This window comes from Carettochelys insculpta, chromosome 5, assembly GCF_033958435.1.
Source record: "Carettochelys insculpta isolate YL-2023 chromosome 5, ASM3395843v1, whole genome shotgun sequence".
NCBI classification, from domain to species: Eukaryota; Metazoa; Chordata; order Testudines; family Carettochelyidae; genus Carettochelys; species Carettochelys insculpta.
This window is the reverse complement of record NC_134141.1, coordinates 107,669,453-107,691,250: the sequence shown is the minus strand read 5'-3', so window position 1 is coordinate 107,691,250 and position 21,798 is coordinate 107,669,453. Positions and strand designations below refer to the sequence as shown.

The 21,798-nt window shown below is 44.0% G+C and overlaps 1 protein-coding gene across 1 annotated transcript in view; it reads right to left on the bottom strand.

The window, feature by feature from the left end:
• Positions 1 to 3,733: 3,733 nt before the first annotated feature.
• Positions 3,734 to 21,798, bottom strand: part of LOC142013832 (PDZ domain-containing protein 2-like) — a 99,195-nt gene continuing 81,130 nt past the window's right edge. The window contains exons 2-3 of the mRNA XM_074995711.1: positions 18,961 to 19,826; positions 3,734 to 3,799 (exon numbers count right to left, since the gene is read on the bottom strand). Coding sequence (XP_074851812.1) covers positions 3,778 to 3,799; positions 18,961 to 19,439 — 501 coding nt within the window. The 5' untranslated portion in view covers positions 19,440 to 19,826 and the 3' untranslated portion in view covers positions 3,734 to 3,777. The remainder of the gene's footprint in view (positions 3,800 to 18,960; positions 19,827 to 21,798) is intronic.

The following is a 21,798-nucleotide window of genomic DNA, read 5'->3' as shown; positions in this document are numbered from 1 at the left end:
ATCTGAATTGTATTGGTCCCCTAAATCTAATTTCACATAGGAAAGTCAATAGTAACTATCATGAAAAGGGAAATTTAACTGCAAAAACAAACTTAAAATACTGACAACCGTACAAAAGCACAGCAATGGAGAGCTGAATGCAGGCTCAGATGCAGCAATGCTGAAATGCTTGTTTGAATAAGGATGGATTTAAGCACATGATTACACACAAAATGCTTAGATGAAACAAAGCCTCTCCTTATTTTATTTCAAAGATCTTCCAATAAAGAGAGAAATCTTTAATACCTGTGCTCCGCTTATGTACATGAACTCCTAGGGCCAATCCAGAATTCCTTGATTGCCATTAACTTCCATGAGAGTTTGGGAGCACAATGATTTCAGATTTGGACCCTTACTATACTTCTAACAAGTTAGCGAAATCCACCTGGAATTTCAGCCTCAACGCTCAGAAAACTAAATTAAAGAAAACTAAAGAAAACTGTTTATAGCTCCTAGGTTTCACAATTTACATTGGACCCATGAAGTTACATTCAATATGACTTCTGTACTGCATTACTAAATTGAACTATATAATAACCACTTAGCATTTGAAGATTTAGCACCAGATACTGCTGTCATACACCAGTTTAAATAAGAAGTAACCATGCTGAAGTCAGAGGAGTTACAAAACATAAAAGGAAACTCAGGTCCTTATGAAGTAGCACAACTCAAATTTTGTGGATTAACTTTCTCTTCTCTGCGCTATAATCTCCCCAAAATTTAGACATGCTATCCTCCTCGAACAGACTCCAACTGTATTTGGTAAGTAAAAACTTCCACACAGAAATATATATTAATTATGTATGCAAAAAGTTATGTCCGGAAGTGTTTCTCTTTGATGCCTACCTGATGAGATGAAATATGTTAAGCTAGACAGCACAGTGCTACAAAACAAAAATCACACGACCCTGTTGCTGAAAATACAGTAAACCCTGAATTTAACAGACCTTATATAAACGGACTTCGAAAATAACAGCTTCTGTCTCCCAGCCTCCCTGCACCCCCAAATAAATGTCGGCAACTCACCAGAGCTGCCAGATCTTGAGCTACTGGAGCAACCGTGGTTGCTGCCGCAGCTAGGGCCCCAGGAGCGGCTGGGGCCACCAAGGCTGCCACAACCTAACTCTGTCTCCTGAGCCTGCTGTATTCCTCCCAGGTCTCAGGCAGAGCACTCCCTAGCGTGCCTTGCAAGGTGCCTCCAGTCCTGCAGATTCGGCTATAACGGATTTTCAGATTTAACAGCCACCCATTCCCCCATTAGTCTGTTAAATCGAGTGTTTACTATATTGCTAAGACATTGCCCCTGGAGGAAATAATTTTTTTCATAAGGAATTGGGCACAAATCAGGAAATCATCTTGTGGTTTAAAACAAAACTAAAAGTTCTTGGACATTATGTCTTAAAAGCATTGTAACTAAACCAGCTAACTGCAACTAATTTGTCAACAAAGAACTTCACACCTTCATGATAGAGCACTTTACAGCAGTTTCTTTAATTAACTGGTGATTAGCTTGACTAGGCATTCAAAAAGCATTACAGAATCTACTAGTCACAATGAGGTTGAGTTCTGGATTGGCCTGTAAACACTATGCACTAAAAATAATACTGGCTACACAAAATTTGTGGGCCTTTCACAGGCACATGGGTTTTAGCACAACCTAAGAATGGACCAACATATCTATTTTTATTTGAACATGAAGTAAATTAGAAGGCATCAGTATCCCTTTCTTCCACCAGTTACCTGGTCTGGACTCATTTGTCCCAAAGACAGGGTTTCTTTGGTTACTAACCAAGAAAACTAAACCACAACAATAGAGTACTTCTCCTTCTAATCACCAAACAATTAGCTCTATTTCTTTCCAGGAGAATTATAGCACATTAGGATTTACAGAAATAAAAAGGCAGTCATGGACAACTGAGTATGGATTAGTAAAGTGCATGTACAGGAGTCACACATGTAGAAATAATTAATTTTAAAACCCAGTGAGCATGGACATGCACATTTATGCCAGAATCTTTTTAAAAACGTACCTGTCATCAGCCAGTAAAATAACCTTTTAGTTCAACTTTAAGAATAATCCTATTTAATTTTGCAGTTATGTTTTATAACATTGCCCAGATAAGTTTTCCTACTATTCGTGTCAGTTTCTAAAGCAAGATGCTTTAACAGCAGCATATCTTTGCCAGGGCTTCTGCCCAAGGAACACTGGGTGATGTAGCAGAGGGTTTGGTTCTTTTTTTTTTTTTTTTTTAATAGCTGAAAGTTAATTATGTTACCTCTGTAATGACAGCAAAGAACATGTCAAACTACATCTCCCTGAGCAGCCGCACCCTTCACACCATATCCAAACAGTTCCATTTGTTCTTGCTCATGTTAGCTTTGTGCTGATTACAGCTGCATAATGAGGTCTGTCAGAAGGCACAGCCTCTGCTATGGTGAATGTGCTGCCTTTCACTCAAAGGTAGCAACAGAAAAGGAGAGAGCTCTTAGAGGCTGTCCTGTATCCGGTACATGAGACGGTCAGACTATAGCCTGCATCTGGTCCAAAGTGGAAAAATGAGCATCCAGGAGCATGTGACACCACTCTTTCCCCCGAGGGCAATGTCCTATCGGATAAGTAGGGTGTAAAGCTCTTCATCAGAATGGGACATGGCCCCAAGTCATTCACCAAACAAGCTGTTTCTTTTCTCTTTTTAAGAGAGTCATCCACACGTGCTGTGGAGCAGGCTCTGGTTTTCCATCTGTACCCTTCTCACTTCGCTTCCTAAGCAACAGTCTGATCCTCAGTGCCTGAGGCACAACATGGCCCAGGAGGCAGCGTGTTGCAAGTCCCCTTCCATGGCTGCTCCACATAGGATAAAAAAGTCTTACGCCACACAGAGAGAGCCTAGACTGGACTCATCAGCACAATCTGTGTCAGCTCATGCCTTTGCCTCCATGTCACTCACGACGGCAGCCGCTGCGCATTGCATGGATTCACAAAGTGGGTGGGAAGATGCAGTGGCTTTTCGCCACTTGAGCTCCTCTGTCCTACATAGGGATACTGAATCTCGGAATTTTCTATGCCAAAGCCATCTATGAGGCAACTACTCAAAACAGGATAGAGGGGAAGTGTGGCCAAGCTTCTTTCTGTACCCCACCACACCTGCCAACACAGCTGACAGGAGAGGTTATGTTGATGCTTGGAATAAGCATGGCATCTTGAACCCCCCCATCCCATGTTTGGACCAATCAATCAGTTAGGATAGTTCTAGTCTGCATGATCCCTGCTCACGGCTCGTGCCATAACCATACAACCTGACTCACTGTAAATGTCCTTTGATTTCCAGCATATTAAATGTAGTTGCTTAACATGAACAGCCAAGAAGTACCACTGGGAATGACCTAACATTGTGAGTCAGTGACAGAGCACACAAGCATCATAGCAACAGTGAGGAGAAATGGGCACAAAATGTTCTCTGTGCATTGATTTGAACAATTATACCTTTCATTACGCATGGCTAAAGCTCACGGTGCTGTGCTGGCAAATGCACCATCAGCAAGCGTATGAAAATAGCAATATCCTCTGGACAAGCAACCTCACCTGCTCTTTGCTGCCAGCGCAGGGACCAGTCAACATATTGCGTGCAATTTGCAGATTAATGCACTTCATGCTGAATTCCGCACAGATCATCAGAGTCTGCCTTCTAGCTCGGGAAAGAGAGGTACACACTCCCAATGAAAACAGGAACTTGCTCACTAGACCTCGTAGCACAAACACCTGTCAGAGGAAGTAGACAAATCAGGCCACACACTGAAACGGAGACTGTCTTAAGAAAGGGTTTTAGTACTCTGGTGCTAACAAGCTTCCTAAGTTTATTTACCTCAAAGACTTTTGCCAACCAGAGACAGCCTTACCAGCCTCCTTCCAAGCCTCTCGGTGACCTAATCCAGCCTGCCTGGAAAGTCCCATCCACCCACTGGATGCCTGAGTGAGGAACAGAACTACAGCAACTAGGTAAATACCACAGCTGACTTAGCACATAGCTCAGAATAAACCATCCCTGATGTCACCACAGCCAATCTGGTATCTGACCTCTATAACTTTGCTCTCACCCACAATTATTTCTGATTTGGGGTCAATTTATACCTCCAGATTAATGGAACTGCTATGGGCACCCACATGGCCCCACAATATGCTAATATATTTATGGCTGACCTGGAACAATGATTCCTCTCCACAGCTGAGTGGCCCTGCAAGGAGGAAGTGGCAGACAGTATGTTAACAGCAAATGGAGAAGGGGAGCACAGTAAACCTACACTGCCATTCGCAATGCAAAAAAGCCAAACAAGCTCTATGATCGCTGCTGGCTTTGGGGATTAGTGACCTTCTGCTTAAGTCCTTTAGTTGAAAGAGGATTTTGGAGAAAGCTCATTTCTTCCTGCAATTTATTTCTCAATGTGTTTAGCTAGGCTGCCTGTAGCTTGCCTGGGGACTTCAAGAAAGGGAATAAACAAACACCACATAAATATGTTCTAGTCCTGCTAGATTTTGAAATGGCTTTAACATCCATGAATACAGTGTGCCTGACGCCCTGCGTACCAACATTTGGAGTTTGAATCTTCTAGATGGGATGATTTACTGTGTCTGAGGAGCATTGTAGTGCAGATTATTTCTCATTTTGCACAGATCCATAGCACACTGACTGGCTCCAACAATACAAATTCAAATTTAAAAGAACAGCACAAGTCAACATGTTGATGAACTGTTCATTTTTCCATTTTCAGAGCATATCTGTCGGGTTCTACAATGGCATATCAGGCAGAACGCTTGGGACAAGCGGATGCAAGGTTTCGGACTCTCATAACCAGAGCCTGTTGTGGTCTGAGAGTTGTAAATAAAATGTAGACAACCAGAGTGATTTACAGCAGCTTGGGTTTTTAGGTTAGTTGAGTGAAATTTAATCCCTTCAATTCTATTCTGAGGAGCCACTGTTTTAGGTTTTGGAGGAAATAATGTTCTGAACTCAGCAATATGCTGTGTAAATATTTTAACAGGAAGTTCCCTTAGTAATTTTGCCCCTTGCACTGGGGTGAGAGATCAGGAGACATATTCAGTTGTTTTCATATTAAAACAAAAATGTTTTTTCATAAACATAACAGGAAAAAAAATTGGGCAAACAGAAGTCTCTTAAACTGTACTTTAATCAAAGTTTTCACAGTTAGTTCATGAAAAAAGTCCACTTATAGTAATGCACTGTGATTTGTTTGTTGAATTTCAAATGTTTGGGAGTGAAGGAGGGGGAGAAGAGAAAGTTTTATTGTGGTGGCCTGAGGTACTTTTCTCTGGGTCACTTAATTTAAATGGGAAGTGGGTGCAACTTATTCCACAAGGAGAAAAGAGGAATGACAACAGCTATCAGACAGGATAATTCTATCAGGCAGGCAAATAATCCCAACTTTCCCTATTTTTCCCCACTCTATAAATTGTGTGTATGCATCTATGCATAATAGAATATTTAAGGAAATTCTAATGGCTGACACTCCAATTGAACATCTGGGCCAAGAAATTTATTTCTGTGATTACTGAAAACAGAAGTATTTCAACCACTGCCCCCAAACGAACCATCACTTTAAACCCTTGTGGCTGCTCCAAATATTACCACAGCCACCAACAGGGAAAAACAGTTAGTGATTATGGCAAAATACTTTTTGCACTGCCAGCGTCTCACCACAATGTGGCAGAAACCCATGCCTCTGTGCCAAAATGTAGAATAATAAGAGCACTTCTCTGAAATAGGGCAGGTCATGTTTTAGTAACACACTGAAAAGTAGCTCTCTCAACATCTAGTACTATCAATTTTTTTTTCCAAAATGTTCTTGGAAAAATTTAGCTTTGGTCAATCTCAAACACCATTCCCAACCCCACCTCTGCTTTATTCAGGTCAATAGGGAAGAAGGAAGAAAGGATGGGAAAAGAGAAAATAAGAAGTAGAATAGAAGGGAGACAAAAACCAAAGATCTTTAATGAGATATGTTCATGAAAAATTACAAATAAAAATTTCTTTTTGAATCACAAAAAGCAAAACCGACAGAAATTTTCAAAATGTTTTGCAACTTTTCCTGCCCATTTTGGACCAATTTCACTTGAATGTTTTAGTTCTATCTTCTCTAATCCACATAGCAGATGTACGGGTATCTATTCTGCACTCTCTCTCTGGGTTCAGAGCTCGAGAAGAATTACATGTTCTTGAACGCCACTGCCACATGGCATGCAGGAGAGAATTTAGCTCTTCAGGCACATGGAAGTCGTGCATATAGTACTAGAAACTGTATGGCTACCTCTGCACTAAAAGCATGTCTACAGAAGCTAGTGTTGCAAGAGATGTTCCAACAAAACTTCTGTCAACAGATCCCGTCTACACATAAAAACAGATTGATCTTTCAATCTGCACTATCGAAAATGGGTCCCCACAGTGTCTACACAGCTTTTTTGTCAAGTTTCTGTTGATAAAACACATTGGCTGGATCTACAGTACAGAGTTTAGTTGACAGAAGGGGCCTTCTGTCGACATAACTCAGGGAGCATCTACACACTTAAAACGTTCTGCTGACAGATTCTCAACAGAACTTTGCATTTGCCTCAACAGTATCATCCCTCAAAATTTGAGGCATAATAATCCTCTGGACAGTACTGTCGATAAAAAGTGCAGTGTTGACACTTCTGTCGAAAGAGAGGGCTTCCAGTTGCGGGGCAGCCCTCTTTGCAGAGCTGCCATTCCGTTTTCTGGCACCAGAGAGCAGTGAAGCATTCAAATACATTTTGAATGTATTTGCGTGAGCAAGTCACATGTAGCAAGTTGTACGTAGATGCAAATCCATCGACAGAATAGTGTCGAGATTTCCCTGTCAACAGTAACTTCTGTCAACAGCTGCTTCCAGCATAGACATAGCCACAGCGTGTAGATGTTCTGCAAGTTTTGTCTACAAAACTCTCTAGTGTAGACATAGCCTAAGAAAACAGGACCTTACTAATTCACAGTAATGACTGAGAAACCCACTGCAACTCACCAGCTATGGCAAATTGCCAAATAAAATGTACCAATTACTGCTTGAGGATTCTGCACTAAAAATTAAAAATTCTGCACACAATATTTTAAAATGCTTATATTTTTATTGGCCAAAATACCACTAGCATGCCAATTTCAATTATGTTGGTAATTAATTTAAAAATATGTCAGAAAGGATGTCCGCAGAAATACAGACTTCAAAAAATATTCAAGAATTTTTTTGATAAATAGATTGCCTACTAGGCATATTAATACAGAGCTGGGTGTATCTTTTTTGACCATTATCTTGTGTGTAGTGAAATTTCATTTAAGGAAAGCCATTATACAAAAGTATTTTAACAACATGGCCTAAGAGAGCGCGAGCATACTTACACACTGTTCTGCATCTGTCTGTCATGTCTTGTCCAAGTTCAAGCACCTATGCATACTGCAAAGTTTTTGGGTCATGTGACTGTAGCAGGGTGTGGGGAAATTGGGGAGTGAGTGGAAGTGTAGTTGTAGGATAGCAGGTGGTTAGCATGGGGAAGACAGACCCAGGGTAGCATGTGTTCGCCTGTCTGTGTGGGGGGCAAATGGATCAGATACATGGTTCGCCACCCAAAACCCCTTTGTCTCTGGCAGTGGTATGTTCGTCCCTGTGCCAGGTGTTGGCAGAAATGCTGGGGGAAGGGTGCAGCAATGAGGGAAGAGAAGGCGTGGTTCCAACACATGCCAATTACATGTATACGTAAATATATTTTGAACTCCTAAAGCCTGAGAAAGCAAACATTTGATGGAAAAATCACAAATTCTGTGTGGAAAAAAGTTTGCAGGAAACATTAATTCTCTGCAAATTCTGAACGGCGCAGTAGCACGGAATTCCAGCAGGAGTAGCAACGTATTTTGTTCATTTTGACAAGGGTAATTTGGCTCTAATTTTAAAGCTTTAGAAGTTCAATGCAACCTTATCACACAAGTGAGAAGTGGGGAAAGAAGACCCAGGTTGAGTTGTATCAAGTTTGCATACTGACATACGAAAGCTTCTACTTAAAATAATACTGATGACAAACTAGAAAACCTTTACAATCCATCAGAGATAAAAGGACCATTGAATATAAAATACAGCTGCAGTAGATGTCATAGGTAAGATCCTAGCCCTACTGCAGTGAGTGGGCCCCTCCCCCACATTGTCTTCAGTGGGAACTGCACTTCACCGTAAATAGTTAAGCTTGAAACCAATTCTCCATCATAGCTCTGATTCAGAATCACTGACCACAGCTCCTTTGAAAAGAAATCAATCCCCTGAAATTTCACATGCCACCTCACATACCAGGTAAAAATTATTTGAGGAAGTTTTAGGAATGATGGGTGGGAAGATCAGAAAAATAATTTTCAAGTCACAGTTGTCAAAAAGATTACCCTATTGACTTTTTGGAAATTATCTTGGGTTTGTTGGTGACAGAAAGCTGTCTGGATCCCTTAACCATAGATTTCCAGGCAATATAATGTTTGGATGTTTTAGGAGGTGCAGAATTTTTGTAAAGAAAAGAAACGCAAAACTATTTTGGGAAGGTGGCTGCACTCCTTAGAAAAATCCGCTTAACTTACTTATTTTCTTTCTTTCCTTTCCCCTCTTTCGGTTGGGAAGTTTTTCAGCTTTAACATTAAAACTAAAAGTATCCGTCATCTCAAAGTAGAGAAGTGTAATTTCTAATTAAATATACACTCATTCCTTGTTAAATAAGTACTTAACTTAGGAGTACTTGCTAAAATGAGGGACACATTTACTTATCTATGTTCACTAGACGAGTGAAATTCTCCCCACTACTATGAGCTTTAACCCCTGCCCCCATCCAACCTACCACCAGGTTTTAACCCCCCACCTGCCCCATGGACCCAACCTGCTGCCAATTATAGTAACACACTTGTTTTGAATGTCTGGGGGGATATCTCAAGTTTGAGAGAGGGGGGTTTGGGGAGGGAACACCAAAGGGGGCTGGGGAGACCCGCAGCTGGAGCAAAACCAGTTGCAGGGTCACTAGCCAAAGGGTGGGGAGATCCACAGCCCTGTGGCTAGCTCTGCTCCAGCTGTGGGGTCCCAACTGAGGGGGGGCCGGGGAGAGACCCACAGTCCTGCCACTGGAAGACGGCTGGGCTGCGCCAGCCATGGGGTCCCTGTCAGGGGGGCAGGGAGACCGGCAGCCCTGAGGCTAGAACCTTCTCCCTCCTGACCCTCAGCCCTGCAGCTCAGGGAAGGGAGGAAGGGAGAAAGCTCTTAGCATGGTTCCTTGCTCCCCTGCACTGGTAGAAACATGAAACTGACTGTCCATGAGCTGGTCAGTTTCCCAGCCCCACAAGTCATGGAGAGACTGGAACCAGACTGCACCCTGGTTCCCAGCTCCCGCCACTCTGAGAGCCAGGAAACTGAACTGATCAGCCCTGGTGGTTCTTGGCTTCCCTGCCCTTGCACAAAAATACAAGTTATGCAGTGGTTGCAGGAACAGCCCCTGCGTAACTCAAGGGTTTATTGTATTAGTCCCCTCCTTACCTGCCCCACAGACCTAATGCATGGCCAGGTTTTAAACCCAACCCCCCATGGTCGTAAACTGCCCCCAGTTTTAACCCTCCCCAACCGCCACCACCCAAACCCAAGGCTCACTCACCTTTTAAAAGCACCCACATGCTGCTGCTCCTTCCTGGCCTGCAACGTTCCCTCCCACCTGACTGCACGTCTCTCCCCAGCCTTCCGGCTCCTGCAACTTACAGTGCAGCAAGGGCAGCTCACTGACCTGCTGTTCTGAAAAAGCAGGGCTCAGTTTAATGGGTTTAAGAACTGGCACCTTGAGTCCTGCTCTTTCACTGGCAGCCAGGGAGCCAGAGGCAGAGCTGCAGGAGCCATCAGCAGCTGCCCAGATGTGTTTCAAAAATGGTGGTCGTAGGAAAAAAGGTGGCAGGATAAAAAGCCCTGCATGAGTATCTCGTGATGTAACGCTCTCCCATGATGCTCTTCGGTACATCAGTATGGGTCTTGTGTTCATGATCTTTGTGCCTCTCAAGTGCTCTTACAGTGATACATTTCATCTTGAATCGCTATCTTTATTTTATGAAACATGGGTCCAAAACACATTGCAAGTGATTCCCATTGTGGTAAACTAAAGAAAGCAAGAAGGCCATTAAGTGCTGCGCAGAAACTAGAAATTATAGAGCGTATTGAAAAAGGTGAACATAACCGGGATACCTATGCAGCCATGAACCTATCTTCTTCGACTGTGAGTACAATTCTCTCTCAAAAAGATAAGCTGAAAGAAGTTGCTGAAAGCTCTGTTAGTGGTATAAAATTGGAGCATATAACATGAACAAGAGACATCATTATGCAAAAAGTAGAAAGACTTTTGACCCATGGGCTCGAAAGCCACAATCAACTTAACATGAATTTGAGCTGCTTTAGCATCCAGGAGAAAGCGACATCATTGTTTGAAGATTTAAAGCTGAAGGCTCCAGAAGGAGCAGCAAGTGTGGAGGATCTTAAATTTAAGGCAAGCCATGGTTGGTTTGAGAAAGTCAAGAACTGTGCTAACTTGCATAGCATTCGTATATCAGGCGAAAGGGCGAGCACTGATGTCACAGCCGCAACTAAGTTTCCCCATGAGCTCATGAAGGTAGTTGAAGAAGGGGGCTATTCACCCAAGCAGATTTTCAACTTTGATGAGATGGGGCTCTCTCAGAAGAGAATGCCTTTTCAAACATTCATTACTAGAGAAGAAAAGAAAGCACCATGGTTTAAAGTATCTAAAAACCTTCTCCTGCTACTCCTTGGTGACTGAAGGTGACGTCAAGCTGAAGCCTCTACTCGTGTATCATTCACAAAACCCACAAGCACTGAAAGGATGGAATAAAGCATCATTACCGGTGATAAGGTGATCCAACAACAAGGCATGAGTGACAATACAAGTGTTTATAAACTACATAACCAGCTACCTTTATTGCTTCCTACAGTACCATAAACAACCTGACAATAGATGTCTCTTAATAATTGATAATGCTCCTGGCCATCCTATCAACACTGAAGATTATGCCAATAATATGAAAGTGGTTTTCCTGCTTCACAATACCACCTCAATCCTTCAGCCAATCGATCAAGGTGTAATAGCCACTTTCAAGGCATATTATTCACAATTGGTCACAAGATACCTCATTTCAGAATTTGACAGTGAAAACAAACCAACAGTATGAGAGCGGTGGAAGAAATACAACATAAAAATGGCAATAGATAATGTTGCTTTAGCCTGGGACAAAGTGACTCAAAAACATGAATGGTCTGTGAAAAGCCTTGCTCCTGAAATGTGTGCATGACTTCATTGCCTTTGACAAGGTCACGGAAGGCATTCAAGAAAAAATTGTGAAGCTGGCACTTGAACCTGGATTCGAAGGAGTTAACAAAGATAACATTCAAGACGTTTCAAACTCTCACAAGGAGAAATTGTCCAACAAAGAACTCATTCAAACACAGACAACAGGAAAAAATGTGAAGAGGATGAAGATGCTGCATCTGATGAAGACGACAGTGCAGTAGTTAGAACGTTAGACAATAAAAAACTCTCTGAAGTGTTTGAATATTGTGAAGCAGCAATGGCAATATTGATGAAAATGATCCAAAGTTGGAGACCCACAGCCCCATGGCTAGCTCTGTGGAGACCCGCAGCCCGATGACTGGCTCTGCTCCAGCCGCAGGACGGGGAGACCGGCAGCCCCAAGGCTGGAGCCTTCTCTCTCTCTCTCTCCTCACATTCCGCCCTGCTCTTAACCTGGTTCCTGGCTCCCCTGCACTGGTGGGAACATGAAACATTCCTGGTTCCACAACCTGTGGGCAGACTGAAACCAGCCTGTCCCCTGGTTTCCAGCTCCCGCCACTATGGGAGCCAGGAAGCTGAACTGACTAGCCCTTTGCTTTCAAGCGTGAACTAAATGTTTCCTAGGCTGTTATTGTGAACTTTACAAAATGAAAAAACAGGCTGCCAAACAAACCACACCTGAAGTTTTTTCTTCCATTCAAAAACTGTTGATCCTCAACCTTCTACATCAAAAAGGTCTACTACACCTACTAAAGATATGGAAGTAGATGTATCTTCAGAGAAAGATGCTGATGAGCCCTCACAAACTACCAATTGACAGCTACCACCACAACTACCACACAATCCATGCTGACTTCTTTTAGTGACTATTCAATTTCTTTTTTCACTTTAAATGAGTAAAATACAAAAAATGAAATTTAAGGTTCTAGTATGGAATCTGGTTACACTACGACCTATTTCTGGTGCCAAACTATTCAAATACATCAGAAAAGTACCTAAACTCAACTAGTTTGTGTCAAGTTACAAGCACTCGGAGCAAACTGGAGACTTTTCAATGTATTTTAATGGGAATTTAGCGTCAATCTTAAGAGTTTGTGCCTATGAGCAGAAATTTGGGAATCAATTGTGCTCATATAGCGAGGGATGAGCATATCCAACTGGTGAATATTCGCTACCAAAACCTCTTCTTTGGGAATCCTCCTGGGGCTTCCTAGCTGACATGATCCTGCTCAGAGAAATGAAGATTTAATCTTTCATCTGCTTGACTACTTAAGAGCTCCTAATGGGAAAAAAAAAAAGCCCAAAATTAGATGAATGGTTTAAAAAAAAAATGGGAAGTTTTTGTTGTGAGATATGTACTTGGTGTGTTCTGCCATAAAAAGTGACCCAGGGTTTTAGTTACCATTAACGCATTGCTCATAGTATATTTGTCTGCAATAAATATCTCATCTATCCATTTTTTTTCTAAATATTTATGTTTGATAGACAAACTAATTTAATAAATAGGAACAGAGTTAAAAAAGATCTTGAGAAACAATGCATGCTAGGTGATGCAAGAAAGTTCACTCTGTAACGTGACACAGAGATTTGATGATCCCACACAATATTTCTCTAAACAAAAAGATATATCCAGGGAATAAAAAGCATTGAGATGTTAAAGTTGTTTTTTCTGTTGTTTCCATGATAACTATTTGTAAACTTGTTAACATTTCCTAAATAAATAGAAAACAAATTAAAAGCAGGTTCAGCTTTTCTATCACACAATGGCAAAATGAACTAGACAACCATTAATGGCTCAATCCTTGGAAATGCTGTTTGCTTCCCTCAAGACGCTGACTGGCCTGAACACCCATTGACTCTAATAGGAGCTCAGGACCTCACAGGACTTGCTCAGCTCCTTCAGAGAGTCAGGCCACAAAGCAGCACAGTCCACAAACACAATTATGCCAAAACTGGATGAACGATGCAGAAGGTTTGCTGCTGTTTAAAGTGCAATCATGATCACTGATGGGAAAGGAAATGCGGATGTCATGGTGTGTGTGTGTGTGTGTGTGTGTGTGTGTGTGTGTGTGTGTGTGTGTGTGTGTGTGTGTGTGTGTGTGTGTGTAAGAATGTCATTGTATATTGTCTTGCAGTTTCTTTGAGTTGTAAAGTTGCTTGATTAAATTAAATATTAGATAAATACTTGGAGATACGCATCTCCTAGAACTGGAAGGGACCTTGGGAGGTCATCTAGTCCTGTCCCTTGCCCTCTTGGCAGGACCAACCACCATCCCTGACATCTATTTGCCCCAATCCCTAAATGGCCTCCTCAGGGATTGCACTCCCAACCCTGGGTTTAGCAGGCCAATGCTCAAACCACTGAGCTACCCTACCCCCATTGAATATCTGGTGAAATATGTGCTATTTGGGAAATATAAATAAGCTGCCAGTCATTACCTTTGTATATTTTTGTAATTTGTTTCTTTATGAAAATTTTTAAAAGAACAAGTGACTAAGTACTGAAAAAACGCACTATGTAGACTGCAATGTGATTGTTCCCCTACATAGGCAACAAGGGTGCATTTCTGGTACGCACATGTCAGAGCAATAACTAATAAAATTAAGCTAAAACTAAACTAAAATTAAACCCAGCTCTCTCTCACTCCAGCCCAGGCTAACCTTGGCCTTAGACACGAACAGAATATTAACTCTATGAATCATGTATATATTATGCTAACTGAGTCACGCATCAAAGCACAAAATTAATGCCCCTTCACATCAAACATGGACGTTGCCTTTAATAAGCAAGATCATTCCAGAACACAGGCTAGCACTGAGAAGCACAGAGGCAGCCCTGTGTATCCCTGCTGAGAATCTCCATTACAACAGGGCCCTGCAGAGTCAGCGAAACCTGAAGAACCAGCAGGAACAGGCTCTGCTGCTGCTGCTGCTGCTGCAACATAGAAACTGAGTGGTACAATTCTGAAATAAGCTTAATTAGAGGCAGCGATGATTCCACAAGCTGACTCCATCTTTCACTCCACCACATGTGCGTACTTCTTCTTACAGCGGTGGGCACTGGGTAGAAGTTATCCCTGTTTTGAGATCCCCGAGAGAGAAAACTACACAGTTTTAAAAGGCCACTGAACCAAACCAATTGACAAGGCATTTCCTACAGCATTACCTACAGAGTTCAGGTCCCACCACGTACTCTTTAGGAGAGCCATTTGCTATTTGGAGATGAAGCCAAGCATCCACACCAGCATCCCAAGTGGGGAAAGTCCCATTATGCCATGAAATTTTATCCCACTAGTATCACCTTTGTCAAACAATGGCAATAACTCAGGGCAAACCAGACCAGGGTGCTGAAAATATCCATGAGACCATAGATGGTTTTACAAGAATGATCCTAGGAACTGAAGAGACTCAAAACTGCCACCTACAGCCAAAATCTAGAAATTCCAGTTTCCTAATGAGGTTTGGCATGACTTGACCAGCTCTGGAAGGTCATTGGACATCTGAGCTGAACGGAGCTGGTGACGGACTTTGTCAGTCCCTGGGCAACAGAGTGCAGGAAGTAGAGGTTTGGTTTTGACCTCCAGAAGGAGAAAGGCTGCAGGTGGAAGGGGTAGGGCTAGGGGTGGCCAGCCCTCTGCAGCACCTGGACCACACTGTACTTACCCAGGCAGCCCTCAGTGCCACCCAGACAGCATTGCACAAGGCTCCTGTGTCAATTTAACTGGCCCAGAGCCCCTGGACCTTTTAAATCCCCTGGCCCTGAAGCAACTGCCCCCTTTACCTGCACCCCACCACCCCGCTGGCAGCCCCAGAGCTGGGGAAAAGGACATTTTTCTAAATACCAATAGTCTCCATAGCTTAGTGATTTAGCTACAGTGTCTTTAAAGAACCGTACAACTGGAAACTCTCGGGGTGGAAAAATAAAAACTGACAGCTGGAAGTCTCAGACTCTACAAGGCATTACCTTCTTTATGGAAGATATTGTGGCATTATCGCCGTGACATTATCTAGCAACAGATCACCTCTGAGTTAAACAGCGGGTCATTATGTAGGAGGGGCAATAATACATTATCATTCCTCAGCCACAGATTAGCACTGCTTTTGAGAAATGGCCTTTTATTTGGCAGGCACCATAAAGTGGTTAGATAGCTTAATACTGCGCAAGACACAGCTCCATCTTCCTCACCACCTTCCTGGTGGCTCTCAATTTGTTTAGTTGATGATCAGCCTCCTGCTCATAGCAGGTGGAAATTCCCCACCTCTACTGATAGCAATGGAGCTCAACAGGTGCTGTAACTACTAACACTCCTGATCCACAAACCGGTCAGCCAGCATTTTAATGGAGTGGGCAATTCAGTTAATGACCTGAAGGTTTGCATCTTACTGAAGAGGAATTTTCACAGCCGTTTGGAAAAGAGAGGCTGCTGAACAGTCTTTTAAATTCAAGTTCGACACGTTAACACGTGATTTGAACTAGGATGGGAATTTTTAGGTCATTACAGGGGCTCTTTTGCATATTTGGCTTAATCTAGTTCTTGACTCCCCCCCCACACCTTCAACCCCTCTACTCTCTGATTTGCTCACCTTGATAATATTTTTCTGATTTGAAAACCCTGATTATTACTATTTTTGGTTCTCTGTGCCTTAAATATTGAGCCTGTTCTGGTATAGCTACGATCTGAAGAAGTGGGTCTGTCCCACGAAAGCTCACCATCTAATACATTATTTTGTTAGTCTTTCAAGTGCTACTGGACTGCTTTTTTGTTTTGATACTACATAGGCTAGCACAGCTCTCTCTGTTAAAACTATTGATTGTATTACTGCAGCACCTAGTGGCTACAACTGAGATCAGGGCCCCAGTGAACTACATAAAGAGGGAGTTCCCACTCAGAAGGGTTTACAATCATAACAGACAGGGCACAAATTGGGAAAAGGGAGCAGTTTTCTAGATGGGAAAGGGAGTCAGAGGGTTTGTCTCCACTGTGGAGCAATTCATCCTATCGGAGTGTGATTTCTAAAGTGCATTAACAGATTACCCTGTAACCGGTCTGCACAGACCACGTGCTACCACAGTGAACTTTAAGGTAGCACTTTACCCCACTGTGCAGAAAAGCCCAAAGAGATTAAATGACCTGTGAGGAATGTGGAAATAGCCGCAATAGGTTTACAAACTATCTGTATGACTCTGTACCTGTCCAACTGGCATCACTAGCCCCGGGGGGAGAACTAATTTTCTCCCTGAGACATGGGAGATTGAGAGTAGGTGCCTGGGACATCTAATCATAGGCACCAGCCCTGAAGAACCCCTAAAAAAAAAGTGAGTGCAGCAGCCACCTACACCCCTTACCCCACAGCACCTCAGGTCTGCCACTCTCCCAGCCAATCAACTCCTTCCCCTCCCTCCACTTCCCTACCACTGTGATCAGCTGTTCCATGGCACGCAAGAGACACGGAAGCAGGGGCATCCTCAGGGATGGAAGTGGATGAGAAGAGGCATTGTGGGATGGGACGGTGAAAAGACAAGGTGGAAATGGGGCCTCTGGGGCTGAGCACCCCAGGGCCAGAGGAAGCGAGCACCTGCAGATCTGGTCATTAGGACTGTCAGGGCTGGAATCGCCACATTTGATTTGGATGGAAAACCCTACTGAGGCACTGGATGCCTCTAAGACCATACATCAAACCCTACAGCAAGTTACTTCCCCCAGCCACTCCACAAGGAAGCAGAGGGGAAAAAAAACAACTCTGGCTGAATAACTATGGCAAGAAGTGTCAAGCAACTGTGTCTTAGGGTTACTGCTGCCAACTGACCAGGGACAGAACTGGGATCTGAGGAGAGCATCGAGCATGGACCAGAGCTCCCACCAATATTGACTCTCTTCAGTTGGTCTTTCCCATGCTATGGACTCTCCAATGCTGTATTTCAGGTAACTAAAAGCTACTGTGTTCTGAAAAGGCTGCCTGGCATGACTCCAGCTACTAACTGGTTTCCCCTGTCAAAGAAAAGCCTCTGTCCAGAGCCTGGTCTGGGTTAGGCTTGCTGTTGGGAGAGAGAGAGATGGTGAAAGGCAGGGGTTGCAGCTGGAAACCAAAGGCCCTGTCCAGAAGCAGTCACAGAAGCAATGTGGTAGGAGCCTGATGCATCAGAGGGAAAATTCCCAGTAGCTGTTTACAGGCTGGGTTATAACCCAGGCTCTGTAAATTCATGACACTTGCTCAAGCTCACAAATTAGCAGCTGAGATCAAATTACAATGATGACAGATTCCCCAAAATTGTAGACAGGCCAGAAGGAAGTGAAGACTTTCATCATCTAATGGCAGCAGAATGCACTCAACACTTTACAGGATCATGCCTGAGGTTGGTGCCTGGTCTTCATGCTTGCAAAAATACATATTTGGTAACATGGTGAAAACAATACATTTTCCGGCTGGTGCTGTGATATTTTCCCCCAATGTGAAAATACTTACTCTTTCCCACCAGCTCCAATGACATTACTAATAACAAGTCTATTCATTTCCCCCCCAAACCCCACTCCCTGCTTTGGGATTTTACTTACTGGACCAGATCCTCTGCTGGTACAAAATGACACATCCTCATAGGAGGTAAATGAAGCTATGCTGAGCCACACACAGAAAAAACAAAAAAAGGTGGGGGGGGGGGAACACAGATCCTCAGCTTAAGTAGGTGACTTGTTTGACATGGACATCATATTATAAACCAGGGGTCAGCAACCTTTCCAAAGCAAAGTGCCGAAATTTGACCTTTTGACCTCTAGGTATGGTCTGAGTGCCGGTGATACTTTTTACAGTCACTAATAGTCCTACTTACAACAACTTCATTAATACATAAATGAGGATGCAAAGCTTTGCCGTTTAGGTGGTGCTTGGTAGCATCAGCTGATCTTTTGTTAATCCACAGGCAACATGGCATTGAGCAAGTTCCCGGCTGCATGGGAGAGGAGGGGCGGGGCTGAGCGCCTGCCTTGTGTGCTGATGAAAATTGGCTGATGTGCCGCTCTTGGCACCTGTGCTGGGAGTTGCTGCTCTTTGATCTAAACCATCCACTGCTGGAGGTAAATACTTCTCATTTTAGAGGGCACAAAATCTCTGCCCTCTAGGAAAAGGAGTTTCAGCACTGCATGTATACTTCCCCACCTTAACCAAAGAGACTCTGCCTCATCCCTTGCCCCAAACTAGCCACAAGCAACCAGAAGAATAAGCTAATTCTGTCCTGGGAAGACCCTCTGCAGCCTCTAGCACAGTGGCTCTCAAACCAGGTCTTACAAACTGGTTACATAGGGGTTGTAAGTGGTTGGTTTTATGGGGCTGACAACCTCAAGCCCCATTAAACTAAATTTTCCCTCTGCCTTTTCATTTTGGGGTGGGGGAAGACCACACTCGGAGGCTAGCTGTGAAAAAGGAGTCACCACCAACAGAAACAGTTTGACAATGATGGCTCCAGCAGACCAATATTAAAAGAATCCATTGCCTTATACAGAAATCCTGATGCACTACAGATCCGCAGTAAGCATTATGCCCCTTACCTTGCCCCACTAACATCCACGCCGACCATTAACTGTCCATTCAGGGAAAGAATCTCATCCCTCAGTCGCACTTTCCCGCATTTCCCTGCCGGGCTGTTTTTCTTTAAGTCTGTCACCCAGATACAGCCAACATCAAGGACTGGGCCTTTGTGCTCTTTCCTCTTCTTCCCTCCTCTCCGTTTCTCTCCGTAGTCTCCAAAAGTAGGGATGTTCCCAAAGCTTAAGCCAAGAGCCTCATTTTTGCCCATCTCTTTGGTCAGGTAGAGCGTGCAGATTTCAATGTCTAACATGCCAGGGCCACCCTGCTGCAATTTGCTCTCAGCCATGGAAAAATTCAGCTGTATGTACTCCCGCAGTTTCTCAATGGCAGACTGACACAGCTTCTGCTCCGGCCCTTCCACTTCCTCCCTCAGGCTGTTTTGCAGCCACTGATCCAGGATGGGGAGGAAGAGCATAGCATTCTCTTGAGTGATGGGCATTGTGGACACCCAAGGATCCCATCATGGGAAGGATGACTTCCTAGGTTCTCCATACAGGGCTTCACTGATCCTCCTTTCGGAGCCCTGGCATCTGTCAGCCTGCCCCCCAGCCATGTTCAGAGAGGGAGTGCACACATGGGAAACCAACACTCAGGGCAGCTGCGCTGAACTGTTCAGTTTGGCAAAGGATTAACAGGACGTTTTTATGAAAACATTGAAACAATTGCTGAGGACAGCTGAGCAAGAGGAGGAAGGAAGTGTCAGTGAATTCTTGCTGGACTACTTTTACAGCTGGCCAGCTACAAATGACACGGCTATCCAATGAGAATTCATTCCACAAGTTAATGTTGTCAGTTCATCACTACAGCCACTCAACACCTGCTTGGCCTGCAAGATAAAAACAGAAGCATTATGATCATAGGCATTGCTCCAGCCAAAATGCTGCTCAGCTGCTATGCTTGTTAGACATAAAATTTTCCTAATACGCATGTGTGTTTCATAATCTGTTTTGTTCTCCCTTTAATTTTTAGTTTCCAGATTATGCCATTCTGCTGTCTAAGAGCAGAGGGTAGAGTTTCTCAAGAAACACCATTTTTATTTTTTTCTTGTCTACCACTTGGGGGCACCACCTGTCCTTTTTAGGACGAGAATAAAGGGTAATCCTTAGAGCCCTGAAAATCTGTGGATATCCACTTTATATTTGCAAATATCCACATTCGTGGATGTGGATGCAGATACCCACAGCTCATTTTTGTGGATGCAAATACAAATTGTACCTAGAACCCTGCAACATGCGGATATCTGCTTTGCATCTGCAGGTATCCACATCTGCAGCTGTCACTGCGGACACCCACGGCTCATTTTTGTGGATACCAATGAGGATGCAGGTACAAATTTTGTATCTATGAAGAGTTCTAGTCATCCTTACTGCCTGACTTGCCGATGGAGCCCAATGCCCTATAAACAACAATATAATCCAGTGATGGGCAACTTAGACGAGCGAGTGGGCCATATGAGTGGCCCTCCTTCTTTAATTTAGTGGGCCACAAGATCGTCAGAACCAAGACAGTCTCGTGGCATAGCGTAGTTTTGCTCACTGTACTTGTGTACCTAGAACTTGCGGGGTGTGCTGACTGAGCTGTAGCAGGGCTGTGATTGGGAGTGGTGGGAGCACACGGCTCTCACAGTCAATATTGTTTGCAGTCAGCACACACCTCACTCACCTCATGGACCCTTGCTTTATAAGAGTCATTTTAGTAATATGGGCAGGAAAAAAACCCACTACGTGGACAGAAACCAGCAGAGTCTGACAGCCCTACGCATGAGCAATGGTAAACAAAACATTTCGTGGGCCACACAGAGAACCCTGATGGGCTGCAGGTTGCCCACCACCGATACAGTGCATCTCAGAATAAAAGAGCAACACTATAGGTCGTAGTAAAAGCAAAGAACTCCACTGCAAACCAACGGCTTTCCTGGTCAGAGGTGGTCAGAGTCAAGGCTGGAGAACTAGGCCCTTAGATTGTGTCCCTGATTCAGCCCAAGATGGGGGGTAAAGTTAGGGATGAATCTCTATGTGCCTGACTTGATGTTTGTAAAACAGGTACAAGGTAATACTTATTTACCCCATTTCCCAGGGTTATTATAAGACCCAATAAATGGGCACAAATGATCTCTATAATCCTGTGGATCCTCAAGTTATAAGTGTGAACCACTCCCATCACATACAACTTCCTCCACCAAGCTTTTCAAGGAGTGTTCAGTAACACTCAGGGGCCCAGGCCCATGAACTAGGGAGGGGGACCACACAGAGCAGGTAAAGAGGGCAGATGTCCCAGCTCTGGCATTTCAAAAGGGGCCCAGAGGTCCAGATGCCGCCACTGCTGCTTAACAGAGCTCTGGGCCCCTCTGAAGTGCCACAGCAGGACTGCTCCACTGCCTTGTGCAGCTGTGAGGGAGCAGGGGACCCCAACACCACGATCCAGGCCGCACTGAGGGCTCGCTGCCCTCAGCCCCACCCCTCCTGCCCGAGGCTCTGCTCCTTCCAGGAATGCAGCGCAGGGACCTCCCTCATCTTGCCCCCAGGGCTCGCAATGACTGTCATCCCCACTGCATACAACTGAGCAGGGACAGATGGGCAAAGAGAGAGAACAGGGTGGCCTGCACTTATGAACTGCATAGCAGTCGCCCCAGTCTACCCCACCATTGGGCATGGCCCTCTAAGGCTTTCCAAAGGCCCAGCAAACAAGAACCTAAGGACGGACAGAGACAGAGATGAAGCAGTCCCCAGTATAAGAAGTGGTTGGGAGAAAGGCCCTGTTTCCTCAAAGGCCGAGCAGAGTGAGTGGGGCCAGACTCC